Source organism: Arachis hypogaea, chromosome 4 (genome assembly GCF_003086295.3).
Source record: "Arachis hypogaea cultivar Tifrunner chromosome 4, arahy.Tifrunner.gnm2.J5K5, whole genome shotgun sequence".
Classification (NCBI taxonomy): Eukaryota; Viridiplantae; Streptophyta; class Magnoliopsida; order Fabales; family Fabaceae; genus Arachis; species Arachis hypogaea.
In genome coordinates, this window is record NC_092039.1 from 123,162,829 (window position 1) to 123,182,960 (window position 20,132).

The 20,132-nt window shown below is 33.6% G+C and overlaps 2 protein-coding genes across 2 annotated transcripts; both read left to right on the plus strand.

The window, feature by feature from the left end:
* The first annotated feature begins 6,845 nt into the window (after nt 1–6,845).
* On the plus strand, nt 6,846–7,337 carry LOC140184259 (zinc finger BED domain-containing protein RICESLEEPER 2-like). Its single transcript, XM_072234582.1, has one exon. The coding sequence runs from the start codon at nt 6,846–6,848 to the stop codon at nt 7,335–7,337; it is 492 nt and encodes a 163-aa protein (XP_072090683.1).
* Nucleotides 7,338–12,781: 5,444 nt separating this feature from the next.
* On the plus strand, nt 12,782–14,613 carry LOC112797782 (gibberellin-regulated protein 4). The gene is made up of 4 exons (XM_025840871.3): nt 12,782–13,036; nt 13,208–13,252; nt 13,358–13,391; nt 14,056–14,613. The coding sequence occupies exons 1-4, from the start codon at nt 12,974–12,976 to the stop codon at nt 14,235–14,237; spliced, it is 324 nt and encodes a 107-aa protein (XP_025696656.1). The 5' UTR covers nt 12,782–12,973; the 3' UTR covers nt 14,238–14,613.
* Nucleotides 14,614–20,132: the final 5,519 nt, after the last annotated feature.

Consider the following 20,132-nt stretch of genomic DNA (forward strand, 5'->3'; position numbering starts at 1 on the left):
TGGCTACACCTAGTCCAAATTATTTACCAAAGCTGTTGACTTGAATTTCACTTATATTTTAGTGTATGTTGAAGATTTGATTTTGGCCGGGACTAACTTAAAGAAAATCTCTTTTATTAAACAACATCTACATGAACTTTTTAATATCAAAGACATAGGTGAATTAAAGTATTTTTTGGATCTCGAAGTTGTGAGAAGCAATAAAGGAATTACAGTCTGTCAAAAGAAGTATTGTCTTGATTTGCTTGAAGAATTCGGAATGCTGGGAGCCAAGCTCGTCACAACTCTGACAGATTACTCAATGCAGTTGTCCAAATTTTCAGGGACAATCCTTTAATCCAATTCAAAATATAGAAGGCTGATTGAAAAATTCCTCTATTTGACAAACACTCAACCATAGATTAGTTTTGTTGTTGGCAAGTTGAGCCAATTCCTTGACAGTGTCATAGATAAGCACTTTGAAACAGGATTAAGAGTGCTTCGATTCTTGAAAGGAGCACTAGGGTTAGGACTTTTCTTCTCTGCCAATTCAGATCTTCATCCTTCAGGCTTTGCAAATAGTGACTGGGCAGCCTGCCCTGGTTCCAGACGCTCTACATCTGGCTACTACTTCTTCTTAGAAACTTTCTTAGTGACTTGGAAGAGCAAAAAATAACATACTATGGTCCGTTCTTCTTGTGAAGCCGAGTATCGTGCTTTAGCAGCGGCTACATGTGAAGCTCAATGGCTAACATTCATGCTCAGGGAATTGAGGGTTGAACAAACCAGACCTGTCACAATCTATTGCGACAACCAATCTGCTTTTCACATTATAGCTAATACCATTTTCCATGAGAGAACTAAATACATTGAAGCAGATTGTCATGTAGTTAGAGATGAATGACAAGAAAAGGTTACCGAATTGCTACCTATTTCTACCAAGAAGCAAATGGCAGACATCCTCACCAAGCTTTTGGCTCCAACTCCTTTTGATAACTGTCATTCCAAGTTAGGATTATTCGATTTGTACACTCCCAACTTGAGGGGGGTTGTGACTTAAGCTGAAATGCTTACAATCATTAATTTAACAAATTAGTTAGAGAGTTTGTTAGTTAACAGTTGGTTAGTTTTGGTGAAAAAATTAGTTGTCAGATAGTTACTATATATACATGTGTAAGCTAGTGTAATAAGGTGATTCATTATTCTTACAATGAGAAGATAATTTTCACTTCTCTGCTACTTTCTATCTCTCTGTCATTCTCTTTATTCTTGTATTCTCTGTAACATCCTACCATACAAAGCCTTACGCTAAAGTTGTAAATCAGAGGTGGTGAGGCATTACGACGCCTAAAAGCAAAATACATACATATATTTGAAAGATAATAATATAGCTAGGAGCCTGTGAAGAAAGATGACATAACAAAAATTGCATCACACTCGAAACGTTGAAGATAACAATAGCCGGTATACATACACAAAAGAAATATATATAAGATTCAAAAGGAGATACATAGGAAGTACTAGTCTCGACCCGCGAAGACAATGCCGGCTAGAATGTATAATACATCCCAGAAGTACACAAAAGACAATCTGTTTCTCCATAAATCAACCTCTAATAGAAATATACAAAAGTGTGTTCAAAAGTGGAGAACATAACTACTCTAGGTACAAAATACAAATCCAAAATAGAGTCTTCGGTTCCAAGAAAAACCAGCATACTCAATGAGGTGCATCACATCCTATATCTGAAAATAAACAATTTCACAATAGAGTGAGAACCCGAAGATTCCCAGTAGGATAATAATTCCAAATAAAGATTATGTAAAACGATATGAATATGCTAGGCGATCCTAAACTCCCAATTGCACAAGGTTCAAGTCTAGGGTCCTTTCTAAACCAAATAGTGTAAACAGAGCTAAATCTCATCTATACAGTGATTTTAAGTCTTCAACTCTTCTCAATACAGGTCAACAGTTCTCTCAGTATCACAATGGTTCAATTTTAGTAATTTAGTGTTCAATAATTTGTTTAGTAGTAGTAACAAGCACAAGTAGAGAGATTCATACACAAACAAAGGCAATTACAACAAATAGAGTAAATAGCAGTTAATCAGAAATAAACACATAAGCAATCCAAATACAATGAGCATACTCAAACAATGTCACATAGATACAGATGATGCATGCTTGTCCTACTTGCCATGAGCTCACGTGTTAGTTATTATGCTATGCTTGACACAAAATCCGGTTGACACCTCAGATCAGTCTCTCGGTGTGGATCCCCGAGAGAAATTATAAATCATAGTACCAATATCTCAATGGAAAGTGTCTTCTCACCTTTATAAACGTGTCAAACAATGGAGAGTGCCATCTCACATCAACAGAGTGTGTTGTCGCACCTTTCATCCAAGAGAACATAGGTGTTATGTGTTGCCATCTACACGTCACACTGCAACCACGAAACAAGCAGGATGGAACTTCCGTCCTTGTCCGGTGCAGGTACCAAGGCAAAATCAATTCAATACGCAAGTGGGATAACACCCAGATCTTGTCACAAACAAATATTCAATAAGTGCACAAGCGGGATATCACCCAAACCTTGCCAATCCATCTATTTAGGCCACAATTAATCATTATCAGTATCTTTTAGTGATTTCATAAGTAATTTAACTTATTAACTTCAGTGAGTTATCCATTTCATCAATTTAAATTCATAAACCCCCAATCATATATTGATTTTCCAATTTCTTTAACATGTGAGCGCGATGGAACCTCCGTCCTCACTGCGGGTGGGATAAAACCACCATCCCCGCAATATCTCCTCCGGTTAACTAAGTGTTTAATCCAAGAATAATGAAATTTAGTTTATTGGACTTAGCCACACCCTATTCAGGGATTAAAAATGAGTTATCAAACTTAATTTAAGGGTTACATGAATTTAAAAGCATGTCGAGAAGGCCAAACAGTCAAAAATAAGGTTTCTTCAAGAAAGCAGGACTTGTGCGTACGCACCATGTCGTGCGTAAGCACGACTTGCAAAAACTCCTGATTGTGCATACGCACGAGCATTTTCACCGGTTCTGTGTAGTGCGCACGTACCAAACTGTGCATGGGTACGCATACCAAAATTTCTGGTTTTCTGCAGAATCTCTATTTTCAAATTTTTATATCAGTTTTCACTCGTTCATAACTTCCTCTATAAAATTTCTTTTTTCTTCCGTTCTTATACTGTTTTAGAGCTCTTTTCACTAGCTTTAACTTAAGATAGATTTCATACAAATCCAACTTTCGAGCGCCAAGTTATCGAAATTCTATTTTTTATCAACTTTACCAAATTTTACCAAAAACTCAACCCAATTCAATTTCAAACCACTCTAAAGCTATTTCTAAACATTATCAATACTTACTTATCAATCTCTATCCATTCCCTATGCAAACGAGCTTCACCACAATCAATCAAATTTCCAAAGTTTCCATCAACAAACCAATACCAACAATCTAATCATTCAACCAATCCACAACACAACAATGATCCAACTTACCATCACTTACCGAATAGGAGATGCCTTACTCTATCATAGCATCAGGCCAAGATTTTCACACCATAACACTCATTACTAATTCATTCATATCACAACATTCATATCCAATTCACACAATCATGTTAAACTACAGTCCATCATTAACATACATCATTTAACGCTATTCTAGGGCAATTAACCTAGGTTTTCACATAGCGTTACACAATGTCTATCCAAAATTATGACTCGTACCTTCGTTGATGGTGGTCTTAACTTAAAAAAACTCTTCTCCGGTAATTTCAATGTCCATCGGTTCAAGCCCCACCAAATTCCTCACCAATGTGATCCTTGACTCAATTTCGAATCGGATTTACACCAGGATAATCCAATCTGCATCAATATAAGCCAACCCAATCTTATTCAATCTAACCACATTTAATTTTCACAACATTCACACTAGGTTCATAACTCAAATTTGGGAAAAATAAAGAGAAAAGGTCCTTTACCTTATTTCTCGTAGTCTTGGGTTAAAATCTCGCTAGAACTTAAGATTGAGTCTCCCCTAAATGTTGAAAAATCGAATTTCCTTAATACCCAAACTAAAAATGCAAAATTGAAGAGAAATGGAGAATGGGGCAAGAATTTTGAAGTTTCTTACCACAATAATTAGATAAAATTGAAGAGCGTGACAAGAGCAATGCGTGACCGCAAACGACTCGTCAATCGGAACTACGATTTAGAAGTTACGAGCAATTGAAGATGATGATGATGAAGATGATGATGATTTTCTACTCGTATGGATTCGTTGATGGCCAATAGTCCATCTTGAGTGGGGGGAGGAGGGGGTGCTTGGCTCGTCCACCATATGTTGTGACCTGCAAAAAGATGGTGACAATAGAGTATAAGAGATGAGAGTGGGGTTAGTTTTAAAAATTCGACCCCACGATGGGCGCCAAATATTCTTGTGTGAGTAACCGGCTCCAAGGTATAACTCGTCTTGCTCCTCAGACTGGATGAGATATACGTCGACTCTTCTACGAATGGCAGAAGTGGCCACCTGCAAAGGCACTCCAATGCTCAAGTTAGAGAGAGTGTAAGGTGGTAGATATGATATTCAAAGTGAATAGCGTACCTTTTTCGTCTCGGGAGTTTGTGTATTATATAGCTGTTTGTGTTGGGAATAGTTTTTTGATATTCTCGAAAGTGCTAAGGATGTTATCCTAATTATGTTGTAACTATCCCTGAGTGAGAGTTGATTGTGTAGAATAAGTTCATTAGGAGGGTTTGACCATGTGTTTTACTTTGATTCCATGTGGTTTGTTATGCACGTTTACTATAGTTCTGGTTTATAAGTAGGCTCAGGTTGGGTTTATAAGTAACGGATCACAGCCCTCAGGCTTGACCTGCGATATTTTCCAATAAGACAGGTTGAGCTTTTTGTCATGCTGACCTATAAATCGGTTATCTGGAGATGAGGGTAGCCCCCAAGCTCAATTTGTTTTGGATGAAAATTTTGTCAATTTGTAATATTATTAAATTATATATACACATTAAAGTAATAATATATAATTTTATATATATATTTTGATTTATTCGTTTGTCTATACAAAAAAATTGTGAGTTCGCAAAATGATTTTTTATCAAGTTCCTAGTTTCTATTTTTTAGGGAACAGAAAATATAATTAATTATACGGATACTCATTTAGATTTTTAATAAATTAGAAACCAAAAGACAAAGAAACCTAAAGGGATAAAAATAATGAAATATAGTGTGGCGGTATAGAGCACCTTTGTATTCACAAATCATAATGGTCATTGGTCAATGATAATGAACAAAGAGAGCCCGAGAGGAACAGGAAGAGTTTTTCCCAAAAGAAAATCTCTTGAAAAATTCGATTTACTTCTTTCTCTTAAATAGCAAATTGGTTTGTTCATCGATCTACTTTGAAAAATTCAATTGCTTTGAAGTCTGATCTTTCTTTTTCTGGGAGTCAATTATCAAGTAAGTTATATTTTTTATGTTCTTTCAATTTTTTTCTCTTTTTGTTGATTTTTTTAATCTTTAGAGTTCTTTTTTATTGATTGTTCAACACATTTATTTTTTTACTAACAGTATCATGGAAAATTCTGAACTTGAAAATCAATTGTTAGTGTCTGTTTCAAATGAAAACGGAAATAATATACAAAATGAAGAACTACTTCTTCCTATTGATGGAATATCATCACCAGAAATATAAGTGGAACTTGAAGCAGAAGCATTAGACAACAATGAAGGAGAAAATCAAAGTGGAGAAGATGAAGAGGTAGAAGACAATGAAGATAAGGGTGTTATTCACAAAAATAAAAGGAAGAAAACCTTCTTTGTCTGGCAACATTTTAAAGAAGTGAAATCGTCTAATGGGGTTGTGAAGAATCAATGTGTTAATTGCAAAAGAAAATATGCTATAACTTACTCAAAAGCTACAAGTCAATTGAATAGGCATTTGAAGAACAATTATCCTGGCTACAGAAAAATGGTGTTGGCAAAACAAAAAAAATTGAACTTCCCTCAAAGCGATTCAGCAGGGCATCCAAATTTCATTGGTCCTATGTTAGTAACTCCTGGTAGAAAGTATGATCATGCAAGACAAAGAGAAGAAACTGCACATTGGTTAATGATGCACGAGCATTTATTCAGCATTGTTGAAGAATTTGGTTTTTCATTGATGATGAAGTGCAATAATACAACTGATGAGAAGATTGGTAGAAAAACGTTGAAAAGTGATTGTCTCAAAGTATATGAAGCTGAAAAGAAGAAGTTAAAGGCAAGTTTAAAAGATGTGAGTAAAATCAGTTTAACTACTGATTTGTGAAAATCACAGAACCAGAAAATTGAGTATATGGTTATCACAGGTCATTATATTGATACAAATTGGATACTGCAAAAACGAGTTCTTAGTTTTGTTTATGTCCCTCCACCTCGACGTGGTGTTGATATTGCAGATGCCATTTTCAAATGTCTTATTGAATGGGGTATCGAATCAAGATTTATTATATATCTGTAGATAATGCATCCTATAATGACTAATGCTTAAGGACATTGAAGGACATGATTTCAAGGCATAGAAAGTTGCTTTGTGGAGGAAAGTTATTTCATGTGTGATGTTGTGCACACATCTTAAACTTACTTGTTCAAGATGGATTGGAGGAAATAGCAGGAACAATTGAAAATATACGTGAGAGTGTGAAGTTTATCAATCAGTCTGAGGCAAGGTTGCGTACATTCTCCGAGATTGTTCAACAATTGCAACTTCCTGGGAGAAAATTGATTCTTGACTGTCCTACACGATAGAATTCAACTTATCAAATGATATTTACAGCATTGCACTTTAAAGAAGTCTTCCCTCGATTCCAAGATCGTGAGCCAAATTATAGATATCTTCCTGACCACGAAGAATGGGATAAAGTTGAAAAAATAGCTGAAGTTCTACAAGTGATCAATTGTGCAACCAATATCATATCTGGAAGTGAATATCCTACTGCCAACCTTTATCTTACTGAGGTATTTCGCATTAAATTAATTTTGGATGAAGCTGTTAATAGTGGACCTTTTTTCATCAAGGAAATGGCTGCCAAAATGAAACTAAAGTTTAATAAATATTGGAGTGAATGTAACCTTCTCATGGCTATTGCTACTATTTTGGATCCCAGATGCAAATTGACAGGTCTTAAAATGTGCTTTCAGCAGATATATGGGCAAGAAGCTACAAGAAATATGACATTGGTGCATCAAATCATGACAGAAATGTATCAAGAGTATGTCATTCTATCCAACGAGAAGAAGGATCAACTTCACTGAGTGCAAGTGGTGAAAGTAGTATCAACTCTACAATGCAAAGTTCAAATTCCTCACAAACTGGGTGGTCAATAATGATACATTTTGTAAAGAATGAAGAAGCAGTTTCAGCTTTAAAATCTGAATTAGAGACTTACTTGGATGAACCAAAATATTTTCAAAGAGAACATGATATAACTAGCTTCAGTGCTTTAGAATGGTGGAAGGTAAATCGTGGAAAATATAGGATATTATCTAGAATGGCAGCTGATGTTCTTGCTATTCCAATCTCAACTGTGGTTTCAGAGTCAACTTTTAGTGCTGGTGGAAGGGTAATTGATACGTTTCGATCCTCACTAAGTCCGACTACAGTTGAAGCTTTAATTTGTGGAGGAGATTGGCTTCGAGTTTTTTATGGCCTAAGAAACAAGTCTAAGGTTGAAGATAGCTCTGTGGAGATTACATTAACAATTTAAGTTGTCAAATAAATATTCAAAACTTGATAGCTGATAGCTATAAGATGTAATGTTTTAAGTTTGTTAAATATATGGATGCATTGTTTTTTATTTTGTTATATTAAAATTATAATTTTTTATATAGAACTATAGGTTATGTTCCAGTTATTTGAGCCAGCTGGTGAGCTTGAGCCAGCTCGTGAGCTTTCCGTGAGCTGAGCTTGAGCTTAAGAAATAGGCTCGATTGTTAATGAGTCGAGCCGTGAGCCAAGCTCAATTTTTGTGAGACGAGCTTGAGCTTTGTCTGACTCGGCTCACTTCCAGCCCGTACCTGTTCCGCTTTTCCTCTTCTCTATTAAGGTTAGGCCTTTCTACCTTTTGGATTTGCCAGAGCTCCTCTATTTTGATCTGGTTTGTTGCCTTTTCACGAAATTCAGCCAATGTCTTTGGCTTCGTAACAACTATAGTCTCCTGAAATTTTTCAGGACGGAATCCACTCTTCAAGGCATGCAAGTGCACTTCTGGGTTTAGGTTAGGTATCTCCACGGTTGCCTTGGCGAACCTCGTCATGTAGTCTTTGGGACTTTCATGTTGTCCCTGCTTTATGGTGCTGAGGTATTATGAATCGTCCACATAGATTTTTAACGCAGCAAAGTTGTTTACAAAAAGGTCGGCCAACTCATCGAAACTTGATATAAAATCTGCAGGCAAATTGAAAAACCAGATCAAGGCAGCACCCATCTAAAAAGATAGAAAATGTACGACAGAGTATTGGGTTTGATGCACCGTTCATAAACATCATTGTGTAAAACTTGGTGACATGTATGCTGGGATCACCAATTCTTTCATAAGGTTTCAGTGTTATTAGTAAAGTGAAGTTTTAGGCATTTAAAAGTTCATGATGTCTTTTGAAAACGAATTAGTCCTTTTCACTGTTGACTTCGTGGATGTTGTTATTATAGGCTTCGTCTCTAACGTGTGCTCGTCTTAATCATCCTTATTCTCAGTGTTCTTGTGTTCCCCTCCCTTACTCTGGTTGTTTTGCTTTTGACGTAATAGGTCGGCCATCCTTTAATTTTCAACTCGTAAGGATTCGTTGATGGCCAATAGTTCAGCTTGAGAGGGGCGGAGGGGGTTGCTTGGCTCGTCAGCCATATGTTGTGACCTGCAAAAAAATGGTGACAATAGGATAGGAGAGATGAGAGCGGGGTTAGTTTTAAAACTTCGGCCCCACAGTGGGCGCCAAATGTTCCTGTGTGAATAATCGGTTTTAAGATATAGCTCCTTCTGCTTCTCAGGCTGGATGAAATATACGTCGACTCTTTTAAGAACAACGACAGTGACATTGATGAATGAATTTTTACCGGTATAGAAATTATCAAGTAATCAATCGTAGTATAGTCTAAACCGACGCAAAATCCACCATCAAACAAATCTACAATCTATAATCGAGAGTATTAGTCCCGAGTCGTTCTTCCCTAGGAATGCTACAAGGATGCATGCTATTGGTTAAGTGGTCTTTTGTGGCTTGAAGAGTGTGGCATAAAAGTGCTAATAAATGAAAACAACAATCAATCAATATTAAAAGCCTTGACCAAGGTTGAACATTGGAAGTTCCATCACTATAGCTTCCTTCAATTGTGATAACAAAGGAGTGTTGCTTTACTTAGTTAACCCCTAATCATAGAGGAAAGTCAAGTAAAAGTAACTAACTTGAGTCACAAGTCCTAGTCTTACCCTAGGGAAGTCTAGCTTTAGTGCACTCCAAGTCAATTAGCAATTCCCAATTCTTAATCAACAATTGACATCCATTATTCAAGTGTCTCCAATGACTCAACCACTAGGCCAAGTGAGGGGATGCTACTCCATATCTAAAGTTGGCATTTTCTCAAACATTTGGAGAGCAAGAATGAAAGACATAGTAAAATTGAGAAGAGGTTTAGAATCAAAGTGATTCAACACAAGAGATTAACAACAATCAACAACGAACAACAATGAAAATGAGATCTTCAATGAATTAATAGAATCCAAAATAACAAAGTTAAATCTAAGATCTATGAGAATTGGACAATTACAAACACTAATTGAAATTAGAGAAGATGATCTACAACATGAACAAAGTAAAATGAGAGTTGCAATAGATCTCACCAAGGGATGGTTGAGAATTGAGAAAATGAAGATGAATCCTAGAGAGAAGTTGGAGTTTCTCTCTCTACAAATGTAACTAACTAAAAATATCTAAGAAAACTTGTAAAATGAGTCTATGGATGTGAATGTGTGTCAATCCCCTTCAATCCTTGGTTCTTATATACAGTTTGGCGCCAAAGTTGGTTGCTGAAACCTTCCAAAATCGCCAGGCACGTGTTGCAATAACAGAATCACGTGCGGACTACGACGCGTGCGCGCACGGTACGCGTGCGCGTCCCTGGCTAATTCTGCGATGTGCGCGCGAGCGCCTTGTGCGCGTACGCGTGCTTGGCCGAGATCAATTCTTTGGCTTTTTGTGCTTCCCTCCACTTGCATGCTTCCTTCCTTGCTTCCTTTGATCCATGCCTAGCCTATTTCACCCTGAGATTACTAGCAAACACATCAAGGCATCTTATGGAATCAAGGATGAATTAAAATTATCAAATTAGAGGCTTAAAAGCATGTTTTTACACTTAGGCACAAATACGGGAGAGATTACAAAACCACGCCAATTCATAGGTTAAATGCGAGAAAAGATTCTCAAAATACTCTAAATTCAATACAAGATAAACCCTAAAAATGGGGTTTATCAGACATCTGCAAAGACACTCCCAACATTTAAGCCAAAAAGAGTATACAATGATAGACAGAATATTCAGAATGAATAACGTATTTTTTTGTCTCAAAAATTTGTGTATTATATAGCTGTTTGTTTTGATAATATTTTTTTGATATTTTCAAAAATACTAAAGATGTTATTCTAATTATGTGGTAATTGTTTCTAAATGATAGTTGACTATGTATATAATAAATCCCTTAAAAGGATTTAACCATATATTTTACTTAAATTTTATGTGATTTGTTATGCATATTTACTATAGTTCAAGTTTATAAATAGGATCAGATTGGGTTTATAAGTAACGGATCAGAATATGACCCAAACTTAAATTTTACTACTAAATTTGTCGTTTAGACATGCATGCCAAGAATTTGGGTTGTGCTGATTAATTAATTCACGTTAGATTATGCTGAAAATTGAAAGTGGCCTGTCAAAGTGTGGATTTCCCTTATCCCAAGAAACCGAACTCTTCTGCACCAATCTGACCCTAACATTTATTCATTACACTGCTAAGGACCTATGCCAACAACTCTGAAATTTAATTAATTTCTGAAAACTACTTTTCTCTGCTTATGTGTGTAAAGGGTTAATTTCTGAAAGCTACCACTCCTATTCCCAGCTTAACTAAATTAACGGCCATTATTTTGATATCGTTTATTGGTTCATCCAAAAATTTCTAAAATCAGCAGTTAATAATTAACAATTACTACTAGTAGTATACATATTTTTTTTCCAGAAAATAATGTAAACTGAGTTGCAGGCTTGCGGGTTAGAAACAATCAAAACGAATACTTAATTTTAAATATTATTAAATAATTTAAAAAATTTCATTAGTATAAGAAATTAATTTTTAATTAGTTAGTATTAATAAACACTTTTTAATTATAAACATTTTCATTTTTTTAAATAATTTAAAACTTAAAATTTAGAATTTACTTAAATTTAATATTTAAAATATAAAATAAAATAATTTAAAAAATTAACTAATATATTATTTAAAAAATCAATTCCTTAATTGAATTCTTAATTAACAAATGTAATGAAAATATTAATGTAATAATTACTTGTCAATTGAAAACTTAGAATTTGTGCATGTGCATGTGCATGATTAAACAATGTACCCGGTGGTGCATTTTAGTAGGAACGGCGCAGCTTATTTAACGTGGTGGCACATGCAGAGCTGAGAAAACTGTCACTCACTGAGCAAATTTATTTATTAAAAATGAAATAAAAAGAAAAATAAAAACAGAATATTTCTTTTTCCGACATTAGTTAATAGTTGATTGATTTTTTAAGCTTGACTTTCCTCCCTAGGTGGGTCCCTTTATCCATTCCATTCTCAATCCCATTTCACTCTCAATACCATGCTATTAATATATAGCTTCCTAGCACTTCTCTAGCTCTCACCATTTCCCTATGATTTTTATTTTATTTTCACAAGTTTTTAATGCCTTGATATTATATTAAAAAAAATTAAAGTAACATTAATTTTATTTTTCCACTACTATTAGTTAACTAAATAAGAGAATAAAGATTAATAACCAAAATAATCTTTAAAATATTAAGTGTTTGTTAATTTAATTTTTAAATAATATCTAATTAGTCATTCAATTATAAATCAAATTAATTTTTATATGTTAGATAATAACACGTGATATAATTATTTTATGACACATTATTATCTAATTAGTAGAAGGATTATATTATTGATTTATTATTATATTTTTTAGAGACTAATTTAAAAATTAAATTGATTAGCACATTTTTTATAAAGACCATTTTGAGTATTATATCAAGAAATTAATTAAGAAGAAAAAATAGATATTAATATAAGAACATGATAATTATTAGGTTAGTTATATTAAAAGATATTAATATTTGTTAAGAAATTATTAACATACACAAGATTATAAAAACAAAAGAACTAAATTATGTGGACAATTAAAAAAGCTAAAGAAAATTATAAATCATTATAACACAAATTATACACTATTATTACTATTATTCCACAAAAAAAAACTAACATTATTATTACTAACTAATTAACTAACTGTAACCCACTTGCTTCTAATCTTCTTAGCTGTAGTATACCTTTTTATGAGGAGCAGCATAATAATATTAAAGGGGTATGTTTTAATCAAAATTAATGAGAATTGTAAACCATAGGATCAAATATAATGTGAACTTCATCACCGTCAAGATATTTTGCCGAAACACGTGGCAGACATTGGTTAGTTTTTCCACACCTAATAAATATTACACACTTTGCACCCCATTAAGATTCTATAAATACCCTACACTTCCACCGTACCAAAGACCTCATTAACACTTAGGTTTTTGTTTTTCCCCCTACTTGTGTTGTTGGTTTCTCTTACCTTTTTTTTTGTCTTCATTTTGCCATGGCTAAGTTCTTTGCTGCTTTCATCTTGGCTCTCATTGCCATTTCAATGCTCCAAACTATGGTAATTAATTGGTCTCTAATGTACAATGTTATGCAAAATGTTTAAATACAGCATTAATATATGTACATTTTACATGAACACTTTATTATATACTATGATTTTATTTTATTTTATTTTATATTTTTTTTTGAAGGTTTTCTCACATTTGGATGGTTTGCTTTTGTATTTCAGGTCATGGCTGCTAATGGGCAAGGAGGCCATTTCTATGACAACAAGGTATACTAATGCTGTTTTTTTTTTTTTTTTTTTTTTGAGGGGTGAATGAGTCAATAATAATGCTGATTTGTGGTTCTCTTGATTTTGTGTTTTTTCTTTCCTCAGAGCCAATATGGACCTGGGAGTGTCAAGAGTTACCGTAAGTAAAAGTTACTGTATATTGTTACTATGCATTTTCTTCTAGCTTTTCTCTTCTATTTTTTTTTATAATTTTCTACAATGTTGAACACCAAAATTGTGGCAAAACACCACAAGAACTAAGAAGGAACGGATTTTTTTTCTGAAATAAATAAAAAAAATATAATTTCTAAAAACAAATTATTTCAACTTTAAATACAAGGAACATAGGCGGAAGAAATGTGCTTGCTTCTTGCTAGCACCATAATTTTCTTTTATGACATTGCTCAAATGATGTTATTAACTGTTGTTTATTTCATAGATTAGTCATTAACAAAACAATAATATATCATTTTATTATTAGGGTTTAGGATTTTCTTAATGGGCATTTTAGAAAATTTATTACAAAATTTTAAATACTTAAATATATAAAAAATTGGTTTTAGGAAAATTATCATCATTCTTTTATTTGTTTTCGTTGAAAGTTTTAGGCTTTAGACAGTCAATTTTACTTTTGACTGTGGTCAAAATTGTTTTCCCAAAAGCTGCATCTTTTTTAGTGTTTTGACTAAGAAAAAGGAAAAATTGATGATATCGATGATAATATTAAGGTGGATGCTTTTCTTTTTTCCTTTAACCAAAATGGTACTTTGTCTCATTTGGAATGTGTATGATGAAATGACCAGAATGCCCCTCACAATGCTCAAGGAGGTGTGGCAAGACCCAATACCACAAGCCCTGCATGTTCTTTTGTCAGAAGTGTTGTAGGAAGTGCCTTTGTGTTCCTCCGGGGTATTATGGTAACAAAGCTGTTTGCCCTTGCTACAACAACTGGAAGACCAAGGAAGGAGGACCAAAATGCCCTTAAGCTTCATCAACCACTTGCTTTCTAGTTTCTATCCAAATATCATAATTAATTCCCTTTGTGCTCTTTTATCATATTAGCTTAATTATTATACTAAGCTTCTCTACTATATTTTATATGTGTTACTTAGCCAAATGGTAGTAGCCCAACCTTATTAGGGAGATATATCAAATACTCTTTGATGTGTTTTAGGGTGACCCTTTTTGGTTTATTTGGAAAAAGAATGTTTTGATGTATTTTGGGGAAATCCCCTTTTGAGTTAATGTGGTTTCTTTTATATGTTCGTATCACTCCTTGAGGCTTTGTATTGGCCTTTAATGAGAGTGGCTAATGGCTAATGTTACTATCATATGAATGAAATTTCTTATATTATGTCTTACTAATTTGAGTAATTTCTTTCTGGCTTAATCTTGTAGTAACTTTTATTCCTTATCATATTGACATTCTTTTGTGTTCTCGAATTGTTTGTTCTATATACTTTTTTTTGTGTTTGTTCTATATACTTTTTTTTGTTTCCTATAGTACCCCCAACCCGACATGCTAAGAATTAATCCGTTGCGATACTGAGCTCCATTTAAGGGTTTGTCGTTGGCCAATGAGTTGTTGCATGCACAAGGCGGGATTTGAACTCCCAACAATATAAAATGATATATATAAAAAAGTAATTGTAACAATTGTTTTAATGAGAAAAAAAAAACTTTGAATAGTATCCCTGCTTAAAAGCCCAAATAATGTGGGCCCCTTTTCGAGAAAAGCCCATTTTTAGATAAGGTGCGTACTACACATCTTTGTGAAGTAAACATAGCATTGGGCCAAAAATAATAAAGATAAAAAAAAATATTCTTGTGTGGAGAAAACAAAAAAAAAATGCATAATTTAAAAAATAAATAAAAATGAAATTACAAATTCTCTTAGATGGATAATTATCTATCAAAATTAATCTTGATTTTTTTTTTATCAATTTTCATCTTCAGTATAACATGCACCTAATTCATAAAATTGACCTAAGATGATTACCGTTTCTTTTGCATTTTTTTCTTTCAAGAATCAATTATTGAGGTTATTTACAAGGGCGTTGTTTACCATATGATTCATGCCATGGTATGTTTAATCCTCATCTGTCCTTAGGAACATTACCTTTGGCTTTTGTTCAATCATGCCAAACTGCTTTGATGGACTAATAAGAGTAGTAATCTTGATGTTACATTAACTACATTGTTTCATATTTGTTTGGCTCTTCTACCAAGTTGAGCTTGCTATTCATTGTGAAAGGGATTAGTGTTTAATAACTTCTTATGATTAATGAATAATCGTAATATTAGTTTATTGTTAGTGTTGTGCATGCATGTGAGTGAGACAGTAGTAAGATAAACAGATGTATGGTGAATTATGTTTTTTGCCATCACATATCCATGTTCTGCAATGTTGCTGCACCGCTTCTTGTAGATTGTGAGATGCTGCGAGTGAAATAGTGTAAACATGTTGTAAGTTACCTTATTATTTGCCTGTATGTGTACACAAAAACCAAAATTTCATCTTTTAAAAGGAGAACTTTTTCAATTAAATGAAGCATGCCCTGGGTCAATTGACTACTAGTTTTAAGTTCTTCAATTTTAATTTACATTCAACCAAAACTCACATTGCAAGGCTTTCTTAGAGGAATATCTACAATATTATGTACATCACAGTTGGTTAGAGGTTAAGTGTAAGACTCTGAATTTTTGAAAATGAAATAATAAGTTACTTATGATTTATTATATTTACAAAAGATGATATTTTTCGAGATTTTTATTTTAGTTAGGCAATTTTTTATTTATGATTTAAAACTCTAATAATTGAAAAATAATAAAATTTTTATATGTTCCAATTTGAATATTGAGATTTTGAACTTTGTTTTATGAATGATAAAAAAAAATATTTAGAACGACAACTCGAGTACTTATTTTAAAGGTTTTGATCTAAAATAGGACTAACGGATCAAAAATCACAAACGGACCTATATTGAGTCCAAGCCCATACAAAATAAACTCTAACAACACAACATTTCAGCCACTCATCCCTCATTTTTGAGAGAGAGAGAGAGAGAGGCGGAAAGAAGAGAGAAGAGAGAAAGAGAGCGGTACCCTAGTGTTACTATTCACACCCACACTAAAATTCACATAACTTTCAATCTGTATCTCCGATCGAAAACATGTTTGTAGCTACACATCGTTCTTGACTTCTTCTTTGATTCTATACCACTTTTGTAGTAAATACTTCTAAGAACCTTGAGCCATTTTCGATTCTCTCTTTCAATTTACGTTTTGGTTAATGTATGTTGAAAGATTGTGATTTTCGTGCTTTAGGAGAAGGTTAAACACAATTTCTAGTAGAATTTTGACCCATGAACACATGGCTTAAGGTAAGAGAACTCTTTTTCCTTTTATTTTTCCTGTTTATGTGTAAACCCTAGCTTGAAATATTTGGATAATTGATATAATTATATTATATGGAGTAGCTTGGATGCTTGGTTTGTTTCGGTGAGTGTTGGACGCTTGGGTTGATTGCGTAGCTCTTGGTGGAGGCTTGGGGCCGTTGATTGAGGCTTGGGTGTGATCGAGAAGAGAATCTAAGTATTAAAAAATTGCTGTCAACAAGGTAAGGCTTTTCTTAAAACATAATTTTATATTAAAAAATTGTTATAAATCGATATCGATATGAAATTATATATTATTGGTGATTATGTGAGTCTCATGAATTTATATGTTTGATTGTTGGGTGAATATATGAATTGTTGGTCGCATTATCATGTTCGAATTGTGATTGTGAATGGATAATTATAATGAGCTATGAAATTGAGTTGAATAATGTTGAATATGAGAGTTTGGGCTTAAGGTGGTATTCGAGTAAGTTATGGTAAGTTGGTGTAAGCACCATGTTAATTATTGTAAAATTGATGAAAACTGGTTGAACAATTGATTGTTTAGTTTGATTATTGGTGGAATAAATGTTGGAAGGGGTTGATGGTATTGAATTGGGTTGATTAGGTTTGTAGTGGTTTGGAAATGATTGATTGATTGAAAATTGGTTAATTAGGCGTTGAATTGTTAGAAAATGATAAATGAGTGTTAAGAATGCTTATAAATGATTTTGGGATAGTTTGAAACCGAAATGGATTGAGAAAATGGTAAATGTGCATTATGCAGATTTTGGTAAAAATGGATTTTTGATCAATTTCAATGGATCATAACTTGGAGCTCGAAGTTCGAAATTTGATGAAACTTTCTTAAATTAAAGATGACGATTAGAGATTTAAAACTGTCTAAGAAAGGAAGAAAATGGAATTTTATAAAAAAAAGTTATGAACATTTAAAAATTAGGGTTAAAAACTGAAATTTTAGATTTTGTAGAAAACTAGAAATTTTGGTTGGTATGCGTGGGCACCAATCAGATCGAGTGTTGTAGCTCATGCGTACATACGAGGGGTGATGTGTACGCATGAGAGGGGAATTGCCAGTTGTGTGTATGCACAAGGGGTGATGCGTACGCACAGATTCTACTGTTTTCTTAAAGAAATTCTATTTTTGACTGTCTAGCTTTCTCGGAATGCTTGTAAACTCCTGTAATTCCTAAATAAAGTCTGGGAACTCATTTTTAAGCTCTAAATAGAGTGTGGCTAAGTCCAATGAATTAAATTGAATTGTTCTCAGATAAACCTTGGTTAGCCGGATGAAATATTGCGAGGATGGTAGTTTTATCTCGCCCGCAGTGAGGAAGGTGGTTTTATCCCCGTCACGGAATGATGAAGTTGATTTCTAATGAATAAACAGGATTAATGAATCTAATAAATTGTGAAATTGAGTAAAGTTAATGATTATCGATTAATCACTTGGGTAAGATGCAAGGATTGTGGTTTGTTTCACTTACTCCGGGTTGAGATTTGAGACACCTGGGTGAAATGTAAAGGTTGTGATTTGCCCCACTTGCTTCGGGTTAAGTGGAGACGGTAGCCTTGTCCTGCCCATAGTAAGGACGGTGGTGTTATCCCACTCACGATGAAACAAAATTATTGCATGATAAAGAATTGAGATTTATGAATCTAAGTTTGATAAATTGATATAGGATTGTGGTTAATAAATATTAAAGACATTGATGTTGATTGAGTATGACATGAATGATTGGATTGGCAAGGTCGGAGGTTCGTCTTGCTTGCAAGGCAACGTCAGGGGTTCGTTCAACTTGCGTATTTTGGTTTGGCACTCGCACCAGACAAGGACGGAGGTCCCATCCCACTTGTTCGTGGTTGCGGTGTAATGTGGGGACGATAGTCTCATCCCGCCTACATTCTCTCTACCTGCGAGATATACTAGATACTCACCCTGCGAGGTGCACAGGGCACTCACCTTGCGAGATATACAGAGTACTCACTCTGCGAGGTGCACAAGACACTCACCCTGCGAGGTTCACAAGGCACTCAGCCTGCAAGGCTATATATATATGCATGAAACAAATACTGCATTTGTTTGAAATTGCTTGAGTCTGCATAATTATTTTGGTTTACTTAATTGATCTTTTGTTAACTGTTAATTGTACTATTTGTTATAATTATTCTCTATGAGTGATTGTTTGAGTGTCTGTTTGATTGCTTGTATTTGTGACTTGTTGGTTCAGATTATGGTGGAGTGCGGTGGCTTGTAAGTGATTTTATGTTGGGTCGGAGGCTGAGATTTGGTTATATGTTGGGCCGGATGTCAAATTGATTATTTTTGGGCTAAAGGCCGTGACTGATTGGGTCGGAGGCCATAATTTGATAAGTTGATATGCACATCGACTTGTGGTGGTTTGTGTGTTGATTGATTTTGCTTGAGTCAGATGCCGTGATTGATTATGTGATGGGCCGGAGGGCATGATTGATTTAAGTTTAAGGTTTAGTAAAGTATGAAAAATCAAACTTGTTCAGCATAAACTTAATGAATCTATCTTTGGAATAAGTTGATCATTCATACAATTTAATTAACTTTTAAGACTTTATAATTGAAGTATAAATTTGAATTTTGGATAATTAATTGTTGGTTTTCGAAAAGGTTCATAGGACGAGCGATGATCACTGCGGTTGAAAACAACTTTCCTTTATATATCTTCTTATAACAATTCTACAACTCTTCTGGTAAGACCGTGTGGTTAAGTTCTCACCCCCTACAGTCTTATCTTTTCAAGATACAAACGAGAACGCCGATGACGATTTTACTGAATAACTGGTTGTACTTAATTGATTTATTTTTTGATATTTTTTCTTCACCTCTGTTATTGTTATTTACATCTTCTTGTGAGATACTTTATTTTATATATATATATATATATGTATATGTTTGTATAATTATTTTGATTGTGGGTGTAATAGTATTATGATAAGTTGTATATATGCATGTGTGAGAAAAAGAAAAAGTAAGAAAAAGTATTTTTATTTATTTTTTTTTTAAAGTCGATGCGATTTTCAGTTAAAGGCTCCTACTATTTAAAGATATATTTAAGGTCGTCGTGATATCATCACTATCAGAGTGGTACAATCGAAAACGTAATATTTTAATAATAAGAATGTTATATCAAAAATGAAATGACTGCAAGTTATAATCAAATGTTATCGGAATTGATCTTAATAAGAACTTTAATAAAATAATTACGAATATCTAGTATTATACGCTAAATTAGAAGATAGTGACGAAACAATTGAGAAATATAAAAATATAAGAGGTTCGTAAATTAACAAAAACAAAAATGCTTTTCGCTCAAGATGAGATGATTTTTTAAAATAAAAAAAAATTTGAAAGCTCCCTTCTCGCTATTAGCGAGAGAATATTTTTAAAATTAAAAAAAAAATCTTCTCATTTTAAACGAGATGCTTTTGGAGTAATTTAATAA